An 18370-nucleotide genomic window follows, 5' to 3' on the forward strand; every position below is an offset into this window, starting at 1 on the left:
TCAGAATCTGTCTTTTAAAACCCCCCAAAAAACAACAAACCCAAAAAACCCCAAATCCTTGACTTGAAACCTACCAAAACCAAACAAACAGGTCTGCAGTGCCTGCAGTTTGTGCATTGTATTTTAAATGTGGAATTAGAATGTATGACTTCATTGAGGGAAGGAATCTGTTTAGATGAAACTGTAGCCTATTCTGTTACTTCTCTACCTATTTCCAAATGCTTCTTCTTAACTCCTAACACATGGAATTAATGGTGATATTTTTCAAATATGTCATTTAATGCTTAAAGTTGGAATACTTACATTCCTGTTTTCTGCAGTGGGTTGAGTCTTAGATAATCAGTAAGGAGATCTGAAAATTACATTGAAAGTTACAGCTATTCCTATTCTCCTTACCTCCCCTATCCCTAGCACAAGCAACAAGGTTTCTATGAGTTTCTATGTTAGTTTCAAGTTGTAAAGAAACTCTGTGTTCTGATTAGAACACTGAACGCCTCACTGAAGGCCACTGCTGTGAAAGAGGAGTAACTGTAGAATTCCTCCTTAATAGTCTGTTCTTCCCCATACAGCTCAGTGTCAGCATTAATTGTAGGTGGTAAAGCTTAAACAAAGGCCTCTGTGCCCCAGTAGTTTTCAGGCACTGATCATCTGCTGCTTCCCTAATTGCCTTACCCTACTTCTGATTACTTTCCCGTGCCTTTGTCTCACTCTTTTTTCTTAATTTTTTTAAAATCATATGATGTAGAGATTTATCACTGCCTTAACACTTCTAAAATTTATGGCATGTTTAGGGAATGGTAGTGCAAAACCAATTTTATGCTGCCTGGTGGTGAACAATGGCAAAGAACTCCTGTATCCTAACAATAAGAACAGAAGTTCAAAGCAAATTCAGACATATTTGCCTAGCAATATTTGGGTAACTGCTGTATAATAAATCCGCTTTCCTGAATTAGAGAAAGCACAGCACTGTTGATCTTATGTTCAGCCTTGAAAAAGGTGTGTAGCATTGAAGTGAAGAGGTGAAATAGATCAAGAAACAAATGTTTCTTTTGTGAAGAAGAGAAACATAGTTGTTAGTTTGGTTACTCAGCAGAAACGGCATAAAACAAGTGTTTCAGGAAAAAAAGTACATTTTGATGAAGAGACTAGAGGGAGTTCTTAGCAGTAAGGAGCCACAATTGAAAGAAGGAAGAAAGATTTACATTAAATAGTTAGAATTAACAAACAGATGTCATTACAATAATAGGTTGTGTAGGAATGTCAGATCTGGTGTACGTATCTTGCATACCTGGTAGGCTCTGGTAGGTAGTTTAAACAGGGAATAACAGAAAACAGGGTATAGCTTTGTGTTTGTAGTTTTGTGGATGTGCATCATTACAAAATAGGTAATGTTCCCTCTGATAAGTAGAAGGGAAGTGTGCTTTTAATTGTTGGGAGATGAGCCCTTTTGTAATTTCCTCTTTATGTTTGGATGCAATTTTTTGGTGAACATGGTATTCTTATAATGATGGAATGCTAAATATGCCAGAATTGCAACAGCAGGAATACCTGGATAGAAAAGAAACAATGGTTATTTGTTTAATAAAATGTTTCAAGTCAGGCACGGAAGGAAACACAAACTACTGAGAATGGAATTAAGCAAAAGAAACACTGCTGTACATGTTACTTCAGCACAATTTGACATGAAATGGTAGCCAAATCTGGAATGCTATTCATCCAGATGTTGGTTTTTTACAGCTCTTGAACCTTCAATAGGCAAATAATAATTCCATAAATGAAGGTGCTGTTTTGAGTGATCTTATACTCCTAGAAAATATCTGTTCTCCTTTTACAGAAATTTCAGGTCTGTTGTAACCAAACCTATAGGACCATCTGTAATAGTCACTTGGGTCTGCTTTTGTTTTAATATTCAACTAATGTTTAACATCTTTGGCGTTTTTTCTTTTGCTTGTATCTTAATAGAATTGAGGCCGCATTTTAGTCTTGCATCTGAAAGTGATACAGCCGATCAAGATGATATAGAAGTTGAAGATCAAGATGAACAGCCTCAGAATCAAGCCATCCAGCAGCCTTGCATTGTCTTGGAAGATGCAGTAGCTACCTCAGGTGTAAGCACACTCAGCTCTACGGTGTCCCACGACTCCCAGGCTGCTCAGAGATCACTGAGTGTCCAGCTGGGCAGGCTGAAATTAGAGACAAACAGGTAAGTCTGGACATCAGGAGACAGGAGCACTAGCCTGCTTACAGCAGTATGTATTGGCTAGTTTTCAAAATATACAGGCTGGAATACTAGTGACAGTGCCAAAATTCCATTGCAGTGTAAGTTGTTCCTTTTAATGATGGCCCTTGCTTAGCTGTGACTGGTCACTTACATAGTTTCATGGGTTTCAAAAAAAAAACATAGTGATGCAAGTTAAGGTCAGACTTGATTTCAGGTGCCCTTTCAGGGAAAGTCTGGAAAAAACTGACTTGCTGCCAAACTTCTGCTTTTTCTCTCTTTAGTGTGCTCTGTATGGCTGATGAATGATGTTATGTTTTGTTTCCATTAAGGCAGAACTTGCTGTTCTGTTCTATAGCTATTCTCAGCAAGTGAACTCAAGCTAATAGACAGCCACACAAACCCCACAGGGAAACTGCTTCAGGTTTGTTTCATGCACAGAAATCACTGCAAGCAAAATCTGTGCTAACCAGTAATCATCACCTTTTTATTATCAGAGAAAGATGGGGAAAATAGGTGTTTTGTTTAAAAGAAGAAATGAGCAAGAAATTTGGGTACTGCATATTTTTTCATAAATATGTCTCACACTTTGTGCAAGTGAAAGTGGTTCTTTAGGGTTTTGTTGTTCTTTCAAGAAATGTCAGAGAAAAATCCAAAACCAAATGATCTTCTATATATTTTGTTTTCTTTTCATTAAAATATACCAAATAGTCTGGTTGAAGTAGATATTTTGCTTTTGCAGCATGTGATTTATTACACTGGATTTTCTACTCAACTCAGTGAATTTTGAATGTGACCTTGATAGAAAGAGAACATGTCTTCAATAAGACAGTTGTTACACTGGTAGAACATTCTTTGGAGCTGCAGTTCCATTTGAAATTAAAATGTTAAATTGCACTTTACATGTGTCAGAGAAGGTTGCCATAATTAGAGTAGTTCATTAGACTATACTGTTTTAATAAAGTGACAGTATTTTGGGGTCCTTATGTCATAATTAATTTTTTTACTTGTGACCACTGAGAAGTATTTTGATTGTCTCATTGATATCCCTAAAGAAATACGTAAATATTTTAGATTGACTCACTTTACTTCACAAGCTTATGGTGGAGAATAGCCTCTGAAATAATCAGCTTGTAGAGGTACTTCTTTGCTAACATTTTGCCTCTGTAAATTTCTCAGATGGAAAGCCTCTGACCAAATATTCACATTCAATCATTCATGCAGAAATTTTGAATAAATAATACAAACAATTGTTTAAATATTTATGAAAGCTTTATTGGCATAAGCAGCAAGCAGTTATCAGGAGAAAATAATGGATTATTTTATTGGCCTTTTCAACCAGAATAGATAGACTAGGAATGAGTTGACTGAAAGGTGACCTGTCTGGACAGAGTATCAGTTCACACTGAGAATAATCAAGCTGTGGGGTAGTGTAGATGCACCAAGCAGCTCTGTTCCCATGCAGGGTGGACTTGTTAAGGTTTGTTAGCTCAGGTGTGGAAGCACTCAAGTGCAAATATGTTTCTGGTAGGCCTGCATGCAAGCTAAAAGTAGAACTAGATGCTTTTACAATGAAGTCATGTGGGATTCTGTTTTCCCCTGTGCAAAGGCAGGTGAGGGGCATTAGTGGCACATTTTTAAACTGAATTCCTGTCTTTCAGAAAAAGGTTGTAGTGCTCAGCTGGTATAAATTAAAAAAAAATGGATATATGGATAAGTAAAATGAAACATGTTGAAATGGAGCAGTTATTACATAGTTCTCAGACTGCCAGAGGTTTCAAGAAAGGGATGAAGATGCTGCATTCCTTTCAAGGCAGAACTTCTGAAGAGTCAGGAGTCAATTATAGGTGTATGAGTGTGTTCTCCATGTCCAAATTTTGACCAAGCTCCTGATGATGTATCATTCACAAATCCTGCATTTTACTAAACCACTTTTCTAAAAGAACAAATTGCAGCAATTTTACACACTAATTTTCCATTATATTCTGACTGTTTTCCTTTGATCAGCTTAAATGCTGCTAGCCACTGAATCTCTCCAGGTTTCTCTCTGGGTTTGTATTATGAAGGAGGTCAAACATGAGTTTCAATTTACTTCTGCTTGACATTCTCAGAAGTAATTGCTTAAAGGAGTAGGCAAGTATTTTGCCTCCTCTTTTCCACTCTTAATATAGCCTAAAAGGGCAGGCACAAAGTGCCTTATATATGAGGAAGGGACAGCCCTTGTGTGGTCGAGAATGTATTTTTCATATTTCTGAAATGCAACCATATGTTTTCACCACATTTTCATCACTGTTGTACCCTTTCCATACCTTTGAAAATGTCTGCTGGAGAGATATGAACTGGCATTTTTCCTTACAATGTTTCAGCCCTTAGTTTATGAACCACTTTGATATTTGTTCTCAGTTCCAGTTTTGTTTAAAACAGAGCATAGGCTATAGAAATTTCAAGGACATTTTCTACCATGCCACTTGTTTAGTGACTGAGCATTTATGTGGAGGGGGCTTCTGTATGAATGCTTTATATTGATATAGGTCATAATCAATCTATAATGAAAGAATATACCTGTGCAAACTGAAGAAGTCTGTTGTTGTCTTTGCCAGGAAGATTTCCATTTTAGGTATAGTAAGTTCTTTCCGTTCCTGAAAATTTGAAGCTACTGAAGGAAATGTGTGCTTTGTTCCCATTATTTCACAGGTTACTGGAGGAGTTAGTTCAAAAGGAGAGAGAATTTCAAGTCCTTTTGCATCAAGCTATAGAAGAAAAAGATCAAGAGATCAGGAACCTGCAGCTCAGGTCACAGCCAATAGGTAAGTGAGAAGAATTTTTAAAGAAAAGTTCGATACTGGCTACAGAGGAAAAAGTGCCAGCTAAATTCTGCTCATTTTATTGAGCCAGTCTCAGCAAAGATGCTTTATTGTGCTGCTTCTGGTAGGATTTGCTCTGAAGTAAGAATGTACATTGTGGAAACAAATCACTGGATTTGTTAATCACAGTACAAGTAATGGTATGATTTAAATATTTTTCTTTGTGGTTATATGAAAGAGTACAAGGCTTATATCCTACTGAATAAATATTATTTCTAAAGAGGATAATCTAGTATATTTAGATAAGTGTTCCTTGAATTACAGACTGTTCTAATTGTTACACTGGAAGTTCAAAAGGCTCTAATTGATGAGATGCAAATACAACTTAAACATTACTGAGGGAAGTCGAGTTTGCTGTGTCTGCCCTGAAGAAGGTGAAAGTGCTAATGAAGTTTGATATTTCTGTCTAATGTGCTTCTAAGTGTTGCTTTTCAAAAGCAGCTGATCCTTAGCCTAAGACCACTGCCTGTGCAGCAATTGTATGAGTTACACTGAACAGTTCAGTTAATTGATGCAACAACCTTTGTGTAGAAACAGTGACAGTGACATTGATGTGCCTTGTACTAGCAAAGTAATTTTCAGAAGAGGGTAAAAAATCTGTGTGTGTCAATGTTCACACTACTTTAACTGTACCCTTAGTACAGTTGTAGAGAAATTAATGTATAACTATCTGTAATTTGTAATTAAGGGTGTTCTTTGGGAATTGTCATTTATTTATGGGAATACTAGTATTCTGAGCTTGAAGGGAAAGCATCCTGAAGAAAGTGCTTGAGGAGTCAAAAATGACAAGAGGTTGCTTTCGCAACACAAAACCTTGTCTCAAATCTGGTTGTTGCAGATATTCCTGGGTTGTCTGTCTGTCATCGTCATTCCACTGGCACAGGGACTGAAGACCCTGATCTCATCAACTGGCTGAGAGTTCATGGAGCTGATGAGGCCACGATAAACAAGGTAGCAATGATCCTATTCACTGCCTGGCTCAGTTGCAGTACTCAGTTTAAAAAAATGCCTAACCTTTGAAATTACTTTAGCACATTTTGAGAGATTTAATTTGTTTTCAGAGGATAGGAAAAAGCCATGAATGTGAGGGCCTTCATAAATATACAGTACCATTAATAATTCCTAAATCTGATTATGAATAAAGCAACAAAATAACCTGGTAAATAGACACTCCTGGGTATTCAGTGTCTACACACTGCAGCATTTCTGCTGATGATACAGGATGCACGTTCACCCTTAGCTAACTGTGCTGTAGTGAAATATCTTGAAGTAGATCAGTCTGCTCTGCAGCAAATTATATAACTTTAGAGGTGTTGAGGGCTTCAGCTAATTTAGGAATACCTGCATGTAGTTATCACTCCTACAGATCCAACCAAAGGTTCCTCCAAATTCAATTACACCAAATTTAGATGTCATTTTTGAAAAGGCAGGTCTTAACTGTTTTCATTTCCTCATGGGTTAAATGTGTTGTTACTTACAGTCTAATTTGTGTTCAGTGAAGTCTGTGATTCTGAGATACCAGTGGTAACAATAGAAACACCAGTTGACAAAGGTTTTGAGTAGCTGTAAAAGCATTACGTCCTTGAAATTGTGCCTGGTAGGCCAATGCAGAGTATACAGTGTGAAATTTTAAGTAGTTTTACTGTATTTGTAGAAACAATGTTTTTCTGTTACCTGTACCACATTTCAACCCAATTTTAGGTTTTTCCCAAATTTAACCTTCTATTTTTAGGGGCAGATGATTCTAGGAAGATGAGTTAGGAATTAAAATAATATTTCTAACAAAATGTTCATTTAAATTTCTTTCTGCAGTTCTTGGCTGAAGACTATACCTTAACAGATGTTCTCTGCTATGTTACACGAGAAGATCTGAAATGTTTGAGACTGAGGTAATGCTTCACAGTTAAATGAACTGTGCTTTGTAAGAAGGAAAATTAACCAATACTGAGTCACTATTTATTGCATTGTGTACTATTAATTTAAAACAAGTAACACTTTCCTGTATGTCTTTGTATGCTGATACATTTCTGCCAAACAGCTGATACTGTTTAAATTTTAAAATAGGCTTTTTCTATTGAAGGCAAAATTTTAAGGTAAAGCATTTACCTTACAGCTGGAAACACTGGATATCCTGTTAGAGCCTTGCTTTCATTTTAAAAAGTAGAGCTAGAAAAATTTTCTGTAGTTTATTATCATCATCAAACTTAAGAAATGTTACTCATGGACTGTAAGTAACACCACATTTCACCTAATTATGCCAGGTGTATAGGTCACCAACTTGCATCATGTTGGAAGTGAAATGTGGGTTATGCAAGTCCTTTGGACCAGAAGTCTGAATTCCAGACAGCAGGCATCTGCCAAGTGGAAAGATTGCCCTGTCCTTTAATCAGAAAAGGACTCTGTTCTCTGTTTGAGTAATGCATGTTGAATTTCATCACCTTTGATCAGCCTTCCCACTGAATATTGTTGATCAAAACCAGAGCAAGAAAATCAGAAAGCACCTCAGTTGGAAGGCTTTCAGGCTAGACAGTATCTTTGTGCCTGAGTGTCTTTATGATTTTTCTTTGCAGAGGAGGAATGCTGTGCACACTCTGGAAGGCTATCACTGACTTTCGAGAAAAACACACCTGACGCTGATACTTTACTTTGCTTCTCTGCAGAGATGAAAAGATTTCCTTTCAGCCAGAGCAGGTGTGCTGTCAGAAGGACTGTTGCACTTTAATCCAGTATTTGTTTACCAATGTTAAAAACACTGCAGCTTCCTGACTGCTTTTACTCCTATAATCCGCAAGGAATCTGTAAACAACCTGCAGCATTATTTTACTTCAAATGTTTTTACATGCAAGTTTTTAAAAAATTTTTAGAAAACATACACACAAAAGTTATGAACTCATGAAATATTGTAGTTAAAGTAAACAGATGTTAATTTCATGACAAATGATGTATGATTTCATGTAACAGTACATCACTGGAACAAAACCAAAATGTGACAACAACTTTTCAATTTCTTTGTAATATATCTCAATATTATCTGTAGTAGAGCTTCATAATTTCAATCATAACTAGATATTTTTCTTTTAGTGTGCAAGAACTAAAGGTAATTGTTTTTATCTACCACCCTACATAGTTTAATATTGTTTATTTTTGGTAATTTAAGTTCTACGGTGCATTTGTTTTAGAGTTGTTTATGTACTACTGAACTGTACCAGTTGTATACACCTGAACCACAGTAATGTTAGCTTGTTCTAAAGCTATCTCTGACATACACAATTCAAAATAAAAATAACCTAAGACTTACTTTTTCTTATATTTTTGGGCTTCTAAAATAATAACAGTGGTGTGGAACTGGAAAATATTGGAATAAAAAAAAAGGAAAAAAATCATCTGAGTATCAACAGAACTTTTCTGACACATCTTAAATTTACTGTGATTTGAGTATGACCCTGGCATTGAATATTTTCTTGGTTTTTCTATTCAGTCTAATTCCTGTACCAGAAAGCAAAGATCAAACAAAATTCTTCTCTGGATGCTGTACTTGACTTGAGAAATGAAAAGTCCTGCCTCCTTGCACTGAATGGTCATTATGACCTTTTGTTTATGCGATGATTTTTTTTCTCACATGTAATGAAGGAGGGTGGTGGGTGTTCCCTGTCCATCCACTGTCATTGTTGCTCCATCATTCTAGCACTGGGTATCAACAGATTCTTCTGGGGCAGCTGCAAAAAAATCCATTGTGGGTAAGACTTGCCTGGGCAAGAAGCTGCTTCTTTCTTCATAAGCCATGGTAACCAGTAAAAGACTTATGATCTTAATTTTTCAGGTTAAGCAGGTATTTTCAAAGAAAACTAATTTTTTTTAAAAACATAAACACATTGTCCTAACATGTATACAGTTACTTTTGCTGGCTAAAATGCAAGAATTACGTATTAAAAAAATAAGGTAAAGAACAGTAGATGAAATCATTTTAGTCAGATTTTTTTTTTACTCTGAAGATGGTTCTATTAATTTTTAGGCACAGATGTTTTCAACTCATTCAGAAAATGTCACTGCATTTCATGAGAAACACAGCTACTATTTACTAATTTCTACTTGTATTACAGCAGAAAACAATAGAGCTTTAAGGTAATTTTAAAAATTAGAAGCACCAGTGGTGGAAGCTGACTTGTAAAACCCAAAACTTAAAGAAGACTGTACCCATTGAGAAGTAACTCTAAGACAATGAATTTCCCTAATTTGATTTTTGTGTAAAGCACAATGCTGTGTTGGTTCAGCTTTGAAAACCTCTGGTTTCATGTGGTATGACTGGAAGGTAATTGCACTGCTCTGTTTACTTGTAAAGCATGCAGCCTGTTCTCTGTGACTCAGAATGCTCAGAAATGGCAGCTATGTAAGGGAGAAAGGGGTGTGAGCAAGATTTCCATTGAGTGTCTCCAGGAGACCTAGCCTGGCACCAGCTGGGAATTAACTCCTGTGGTTATCTGCTGGCTTCAGCAGACCCGAGGTGGCTTCTGCAGCATTGCTCAGCAGTCAGTTCTGTATTTTCCATAGTGAGACTGCTGGATCTGATCCATGCCCTGGCCATGTACATTTATGCTCCTCTGGCAATTCTGGTCTGAATGTGGTTCCCTGAGCAGCACAGCTAATCCATCAGATACTAGATCTGTGCACAGAAGCTTATGTGAGATCCCTACATCAGGCTACTTCATATAGATGGTATCAGATGTTATTTTTTATATCCTCAGATGAAACATGACATAACACTTTGGGATGGTGTGGATCACACAGGTCAGCCTGGGATTCTTCAACCTGGCTCCCAGAATATGCTGGTGGGTGGATGTCTACATGGACCACAAGTGAGGGATTTGAGATTACTTTAGTGCAGGATTTTGCTGAGGGCAACATTATGGCCATAGGGCATACCACTGGGTTTGAATTTGGATAACCTCTTAGTCCTTGATCAGTGCTGTTGTAATCCAGGGCTCAAATTGACTGACACCTTTACACCTCCCTTAAGAGGGCACAGAAGTGAAAACTCGACCAAGGCAGTGTTGATTTTGCTCTTTTGCACCTTTAAACATAGAGCCCAGCCTATTCTTCTATTACAGACACTCCCCTGCCCACAAGCCACAGGGCGTGTTTATCACCCAGTCACAATCTCCTTGTTTTAGAGCACAAGTGGCTCTTGATGGAACAACAAAATAATAATCTTCCCTTCCAGTAGAAGACCATGTGCTCTGAACTTAGCAGTTTGTGAAAGTCGCATACTCAGCGGGGTGACTGAAATTGACTTGGTCCAAGCTCTCCAGACTAAGGGAGCTGCCCATCTCCACCTGCTTGCCGCATCCACAACTGCATCCTATGAGTTCCCCGATTCACCCACCTCCCTTCACCTGTAGTTCTGATGATTGGCGCTACCTACAAGCAGGTGCAAATTTAAATGATGTTTCGATGCAGACTAGAACACTTTAAAGAGAAACACTCTTATGACCCTGAAAAGCAGCATAAAGCAAGTTAAGGCAAACTCATAGGAAAGGTAACAGGACCGCGACCTTTAGAGAAGTGACTGACGCATCGACAGCTCTTCACAGAGCGATTTTTTTGGAAGCGAGGCGCTGCACGCAGCTTTAAAGCCGGCTGTTTAAGGGCACGTGCCTCAGGAACGAGTCTACAGCAGTGCAGCTCTTTGCCACACGATGCGGCGCATCGCCCGGGCTTGCGAGGCGGCCGCCACTCCTCCCACCCACTGTCGAGATGGCGAGCATCCCCAAACCTGTTGTTCCTCTCGCCGCCGGTACCGAACGAGCTGTGCCTATGCGGCGGAAGCTGCTCTGAAGGAAAATTTAAACATCGCACCTGTGTGAACAGCGGCACCTCGGCAGCCCGGGCCGCCGCGGGGCCGTGAGTGCGGGCGGCCGCCCCCGCACCGCCGCCAGCCGCAGCAGCGCCTCCAGCCCTGGAGGAGCGGCTGCTCCCGGGCCGCGGGCGCCGGTCCCGCCCTCACCTGCAGCCGGCAGAGCCGCCGTCGGGGGCGGGGGACGTGGCGCTCACCTGCCCCGGGCCGCGGAGCCGCGGGGCGGAGCAGCCGCGCTCGGCGAGCAGCAGGAGACATGGCGGAGGCCGCGGGCAGGAGCGGCGGGCGCCGGCGCCCCGCAGGTGAGCAGCGGCTGCGGCCGGGCGCAGGGAGGGCGGCGCGGGGTCGGGTCTGCCCGCGGTGCGGGCCCTGCGCTCCCGGGGGCTGCGGGCGCCGTGCGGAGCGGAGCGCGGCGGGGCCCGGGCGGCCTCGTCCGCAACAGGTGCGGGGGCGCTCGGCGGCCCGGCCGTGCGGGGGCTTGGCCGCCGCCCCGGGGACAGCGGGGGTTCGGTCCGGGCGGCGGGCACAGCCGCGCTGGTGGCGGCGGCGCGCCCGAGCCGTGCCCGCCGCCGCAGCGAGAGCCCTCCGGACCCCGCGCCGGGCCACCGGCGGGCCCGCGCCGTCCTTCCCGGAGGGCTCCGAACCCTCCGCTCGGAGCGCTGCGGGTGCCCGCACGGCGGCGGGGCCAACGCGGGTGCGGGGCCGCCCCTGTCCGGCCAGAAAGGGTCTGGAGGGGGCGGCCGCCGGGCTGCGGGCTTTGACCCGGGTTTGAGGTAGCGCCGAGCTCCCGCAGCGAGGGTGGGGGATTCCCGCAGGGCGCTGCTAACGGGACGGGGCGAGGGCGGAGGGACGGCTCGGCTGGGTCAAGGTACCCGGTGGCAGCGCCCGGCGCCGGGCGAGCGAGGCCCGCTGTGGGGGCCGGGGCTTGGCTGCGCCGCTAAGGCGTGCGAGCGGCTGCAAGCCCTTGCTTCCTACAGGGAAAGCGGCAAGATGCCCTTGCGTCTCCTCCAAGGAGGGATCTACGCTGCGAGAGCGTTTTGACTCGCTTTTATTTTGGCCCGAAGGGCGATGAGGGTGCAGGGAGGAGATTTTGGCTTACGCAAGCGGATCGACCGCTGTATCACTGTTGTAGGCGCGGATGCTGTTTGCTTTTGCTGCTTGCTGGACTGTGAAGTCCGAGTCCAACTTTTAGTTCTCTCCTTTTTCCCTTTTTTACCGTCCTCCACAGTCCCATTCCACTCACCCTTTGCTAATCCTTCTCTAAATGCGTCCAAGTTTATCTCCAAATCAAAAAGTGAGCTTTTCTATCACAACAGCATATGAATAGGCCACACGGCTGTTGGCAGACTGGTTGTGTTTCCTCGGTGTAATATTTTTTATGCATACTTTATGTAATGCAGACATGCAGTTACAAGCAATGACTGTGGACAGACCCATCCAAGTGCTGTCTCCATTATACTTAGAAGTATAGTGGTGTTGCTCAGAAATCCTTACAAGTCACTCCCAGGCATCACTCTGAAGTTCAGCCTCAGAAAGGATGTGTGTCTGTGTTCCTATGTGTTTCAGAGTTTGCAGCTGCATTGAATTCACTTTCCATGAGAAGAAGTGGCTGGTTTTTGAAGCCATTTCTAATAAACACTTTCTGAATTCTCTACCTTACATTGCCGACAATTTTTGTGTATTTTTTTTTCTGCTTAATTATCTGAATTATCAGTCTTTTTCTAATTACTTACTAAAACTAGAAATGAGCCAACAGGTGACATGTGTTTTGCATGTGTTCTGTTTTAAAAGGACTTATGTGCCTTGCTTTATTCTGAGTTTGCTTTATACTTTCATTTCAAGCTGCTGTGTTGAACACATTGTCCCATTCATTGGGACATTTGAAGGATCTACTTACATAATTTCTTGAGTATTTTGAATGTAAATTGTTTTGTGCTGTCAAAGTTCATTTGAAACTTCTTTGTGAGTGAAATCCGAATTAAAATTCTGTGAAGCTGTTTGTTATCTGCTGAGATCCTTTTAGGTCTCTGAGTTAATTATCACAGGGGCCGCTTTGCAGGCATTCAGAAACAGGAGCAGCCTTAAAGCACATCAAGGATCTCCTCCATGGCTCTTTGGTCCACCCATGGGTGAGCAGATGTGTGTGCCCAGGGAGGGCCATGCAGATGGCTTTGGCTGCAGTCTGCTCCTCAAGCGGAGCACCTGTGTCTGCATCCGGCTCCTCAGGAAGGTCAACATCCCATCTGTGTTCGGTGGAATTACCTACTGCTAACTATTGCCTCTGTTGAAGAAACAAAGCGCTGTGTGTGTGTTGTGGTGTGTGGCTGGTTTGTTTCTTTCCTTGCCTCCTGTGGTTACACACATGGACTGTCAGGGCTGATCCTGGGGAAGGCTTCAGCATCACCAGGGTTTTGCTGGGAGATGTTACAAGTAGCTCTTTTTATTGGCAGATGGTCTGCTTAACTAGCTTTCTTTGGGTAAATGGCTTAATTATCAGGGTGAAGGGTTTTTTTATTCTGCCATTCGTGTATGTATGGATGGCAAAGTGAATACAGTGCTCAGGGGATATACTGACTTATATCAGTGAGAATTTTTCAGTCATAGTTACTCGAGCATCTAATAGTGCTAACAAGCTGTTCAGTGATTCCTGCGATGAGAGGGGCCCTCTTGTGGGGAATACCACACGGAGAAGCTTCTGAGGCACCTCATTTTATGGCTGCCCATCCATAAAACACAGGCATGTCTCTGCCTGTGGGGGTTCCCCACGCGTGCTCTGGGCTGCCTTAGCCAGCTCTGGGACAGTTTGGGATACTAGAGAGAGCTATGTGTAATGTGGCAAAGAAGCTTTGATGCCGTCATGTTTTTCTGTACTATTGTAGTTAGTTCTTCTTCTAAGCGAGCTTAGTATTACTCTGCACTTCTTGCAGCAAAACAAATCTGCACTTTAAATGATGTCAGTGCCAGGTGGCTTGTGAAAGCTGAATGCTTGAAGTGATCACTCTTTAACTGCTGATGGGACTTTGTATCTGTTGCTTGCTCATCCTGGTATTTTCTCCACCTGAGAATAAATTTAATCTTACTGTGTTTATTTTTTTTTTTTTCCTAACAAATAGATAAATTATCAGGGAAAACACAAAAGTGCAGAAAGCACACAGTGGGTGGGAGCTGAAGGCGTGCCCTGATTCCCATGGCTCTTTCCCAGCGGCGCCAACGTGTTTTGCTGGGGAGGATTTACACGACGGATTGTGACACGCGGGTTTTGTCTCTGGCCGACTCATGCGACTCGTGTTCTTTCAAGGGGAGCTGCCGAGTGCTGGTCACTGTGGCCAGAGGAGGGGATGGACTATACCTGTGCCCAGCCACCGGCACCGGGGGGATGTCCCGGTGCTCCGGCACCGCCCGGGGGTGTCCCGGCTCCGTGCGCTCACCTGTGCCATGAACCGCACACGTGGGCAGGTGTGAGAAGCGGGGGCTGCCCGAGGGTGTGCGCTCACCAGTGCTGCGGGTGTTGGAGCTTGTGTGTGGTGGGCGTGCTCTAATTTCCATCCACGATTATCTGAGCCTTAGTACATTGCGAATCCTTTCTGGTTTTTGATATATAAATCGTGGATTTGCAATTCTTCTATTGGCCCATCCCTCGATGAAAACCTATTCAAACTTTGAAATTCAGAGCATATGATTATATCTTTGGTCCCACATTAACGATTTTTGAGGCACTACTAAAACACAGAAACTCAGATTTGTCAGTACCTTGTAGAATGAAAATTATACAACTAAATTAAATTTAGGTTAGAATCCTCGTGGAAGCCATCCTCAACTTTAGAAAGCTGCTCAAGAACTGTGTCTTGGTGTCTCTTATTGGTCAGGTAATGTCTGTGCAAAGACTACAGGCTGTGGAAAAGTTTGAACGAGCCTTTGTATGTGCTTACTGTGTAATGGCAGTCAGGCTTTCTCCACCCACCCACGCCCAGCATTACTAGGTGTAAAAAAAAAAAAAAAAAAAAAGGTGTGTGTGAAACAAACCGCAAGAAACACGGACTCAACAAGAATCCAACCCTGTTCAAAAAAAAAATCCCCCCTCTTCCAAAAAAAATTCAAAACCAAAGTAATTCTACAGACACAGAAAGTCCACAAAACCAAACACTGCCAAAAAAAAAAAAATATATATATATATATATATGAATTTATGAAGAAGAATCAGGCCTGTTAAGGGATGGTCAAAAAGCTGGCTTCCGTGGTACTTCCAGTACTGAAATAGAACTTCTACTAATTTAGTTGGAGTAACATGCATTGCTTTTTTCCTTGGGCTTAATTTTGAAAAGATACGTACTTAGATATGTGCTATTTCAAAATGCAAAAAGTTGTAAATTTACAGTACTCTGAGATGGCTAATATTTTATTTGCATGATTTATTATTATCCCAGATAAACAAATTTAATACTTTGGAGCTGAAAATTATTTGTAGTGTTAAAGGTAATTAAATCATCAGAGCAATAATTGCCTCAATTATGTAAATACTGGATAACCTTGCAACAATATACTTTCTTTTCCACTTGAAAAAAGTATATGTAAGTCTACATCCGCAATACAAGCCACAGTGTGCTGCTGTTGCTTTGTGGTAGTTCTCTTTGTATATCTATCCTTCCTTCAGGAAGGGGATCCCCTCTACAGGACTTCTATTAGAGAAATGCAGTGAACTGCCAAGAACTATCACAGAAAAGGCTATGTGTATATTCTTTTTTACCTTACACATGCATGAGAAATGCTGTATTTGTGAAACTGGTTCAGGCTTAATTCTGCAGCTCTCCCATAGTGTTGGCTCTGGAGTCATGCCATATTTGCTTTCATGAGAACAAGCAGGTTTTGGGGAGAAAGCTTGAAAATATATTCTAGAAGAATGTATTCTAGGAGATCTGTCAGAGTTCAAGTTGTCTGCTAATATGACATGCAGGACTAGGCTGCCTTGCTGTTCAAATAAATGGAGTTAGAAACCCTGACTTGTTAACAATGAGATTCTTCAGAAAGGTGATGGAATGATTTGTGCTCCGGAAGGACAGTCACTGTGAGACTAGTGAGGGAAAAAATAAAGTATGGATGACTCCAAATATTCACCATCTCTCTATCTGAAACTCTGTTCTCCCTTTTCTAAAACTCCAGACATCTTGCTCATCCTCTAAGAAACAGGAAAAGCACTGGTAATTAACACAGTTTGCAAGATTCCATCCATCAGATGTTGTCAGTAATACAACAATGAAAAAAAAATTAATTTGGTCTTGGTATATTGCCTTTTCTTTCATGTCCCTGTTTCTGTGAAAAAGCTTGGAGCCTTTTCTTTGAAGTATTCGTTTCTACTGAAAAGTTTAGTATGTATATAAGTGCTCTTAATTTTGAGTGCTAAACAAGCTTGGTTCCCTTGACACTAAAACACAGGTTGGGGGTTTTTTTTTGTGGTTTTTTTTTTAAATTGTTTTTTATTTTGTTTTGTTTTCAGACAGAAGCAGGGACAAGATTGCCCTGGCTATTAGTTGTAGGGCAATTAGAATTCAGAATTTCTGTCTTCTACCAAGTTCCTGTTTCCCACTGTCCTGTGAACTCCCAATTCCTTGCTGCCTTTCCTCATTTAACTGACCACTGGTTGAAGTTACATGATATGTTCTACTATAGGGTCTGATCCAATATAATTCTGTTATATATAAATAAAGAGTGTTGACTAAGAATGATCAAATATGTTTTTGATTCATCATGTGCAATGTTTATAATGTTTGTGCAATATTTATAATTAGTCATACTATGCAAATCTATTTAATTAAAAGTGTGACAGTCTTCTTAATGTAAGTCTTGTATTTGATTGTTTTATTGGTGTGTATGTATGGAAAGTGTTTATGAATGATGAGACTCATTATTAAGTTCTTGAACTCCTCATGTTCACGTGCCTTTTTGTGCTCATGAACGAGTTTGACTGAAACAGGGCAGGGCTTCCAGCACTCTCCTTAATTTTTCCTATGCATGAAAGTGCACACAGGTTTAGATTTCTTTGACAGAAGGGAGAAAAGTTAACACTTACCTTCTGTCTAGTCTGAGGAGCTCTTAACAGCCCTTGGTCCAGTGTGTGGCACTGTGCTATCAGGGGCACAGCAAACTGAGAAGGTTTCCCTTCTTATTCTCTAGCATTTTACATTCTCACTGATTAATTCAAAGGGCATTTTTTTTCCTTCCTAGAAGGTGAAAAGAAGAAATCAATTATTACATGAGATGTTTATATACTGAAGTTATCTAAAAATAATTCAGTTACTGCAGTAAAAATAATTGGCTGGACTTTATTATCTTGTATATAAAAGTGAGGCCTTAGAAATATCTTTGAAGAGAAACTTAGAAACCACTTTAAAGACAAAGTTATAATGCGTCATTTTTGAAAAATAAGAGGTAGAAGGAAGAGAAAATAGAGAGCAGAAGCGGAAAAATGAGGTGTTTGAGGCAGCGGTTGACCTAATGGAAGCAGCAAGTGTATTTTCTGATACAGTGGCTATTCTTGCCATTTCCAAGTTAACAGTAAAAAAACCACAAAACAAGGTGCGGGGATGAATCCTGCCTGGCTTTTTAAGGCTGGTTTGTTTTGTCCTAGATTTACATGTCATAGAAAAGGAGGTTTCCAGTCCTTTGATGCTGGGTAAATAGCTGTTTTCTTACATGAGTAGGGGAAAAATAAAAGCCCTACTTTCTTCATCTTTTAGGCCTGACTTCCTGATTTAAAACCTAGTTCAGCAGAAAGTAAACAGACATATGACTCCTGAAGAAAATTAGGAGTAGATTGAGTTTGGAGTTCAGTTAGTGTATGTGTATTCCAACATAGTCCTGTGAGGGGTAGGGAGTTGGAGTTAATGACCTTTATATAGCCTTTCAAATTTGAGATATTGAATGATCTAGTACTGCCTATATGATGTATTCTTAAATGACTTCTTAGAAAAAGCTTTTGACATAGATGATTAATACTGAAAATATGAAATCTATACAAAATATGATTGTGTTTTGATGAGTAGGTACAGTGAAGATTTTTTTTTGTGATTTTTTTGGAACAGAATAGAAGATTTTAACTGAATTTTCCTGATCTTTTTTTCCCAAGAAAGAGACATTTGGAACCTACTTCCCAATGGAACTTTATTGTTTCATGCAGGGAAAACATGAATATAAAAACAAAATTCTATATCCTTTCTTGTCATAAATATATAAGATATATACCTACCTTGTCCTGAACCTCTCAGTTATAAGCAAACCAGAAATAACAATGAAATAGTGGAAATCTGTAAAGGAATGTATGCTAATATGATATATTTACTTGATCTATTTCTTGATATAAAATACTGTAAGCTGAGGGGAAACTTTCACAAGGCAGTGGCTGTGGAATGTAAAGTTATGTGCAATTCATTATACTCCAAATCA

At 40.8% G+C, this 18370-nt stretch overlaps 2 protein-coding genes across 5 annotated transcripts in view; both read left to right on the forward strand.

Moving 5' to 3' along the window:
- MAP3K5 (mitogen-activated protein kinase kinase kinase 5) overlaps positions 1–8379 on the forward strand; it is a 95066-nt gene extending 86687 nt beyond the window's left edge. Inside the window, exons 26-30 of the mRNA XM_079298392.1 lie at positions 1963–2203; positions 4913–5025; positions 5921–6033; positions 6895–6971; positions 7653–8379. Of these exons, the coding sequence (XP_079154518.1) occupies positions 1963–2203; positions 4913–5025; positions 5921–6033; positions 6895–6971; positions 7653–7713 (605 nt within the window). The 3' untranslated portion in view covers positions 7714–8379. The remainder of the gene's footprint in view (positions 1–1962; positions 2204–4912; positions 5026–5920; positions 6034–6894; positions 6972–7652) is intronic.
- Positions 8380–11018: 2639 nt separating this feature from the next.
- The window catches only part of MAP7 (microtubule associated protein 7), a 107333-nt gene continuing 99981 nt past the window's right edge, over positions 11019–18370 (forward strand). Inside the window, exon 1 of one of the 4 annotated variants that reach the window (XM_079299218.1) lies at positions 11019–11235. In XM_079299218.1, the coding sequence (XP_079155344.1) occupies positions 11190–11235 (46 nt within the window). In that variant the 5' untranslated portion in view covers positions 11019–11189. The remainder of the gene's footprint in view (positions 11236–18370) is intronic. The other 3 variants (XM_079299220.1, XM_079299219.1, XM_079299216.1) reach the window with 3 other exon arrangements.

This window comes from Erithacus rubecula (assembly GCF_903797595.1).
Source record: "Erithacus rubecula genome assembly, chromosome: 2".
Classification (NCBI taxonomy): Eukaryota; Metazoa; Chordata; class Aves; order Passeriformes; family Muscicapidae; genus Erithacus; species Erithacus rubecula.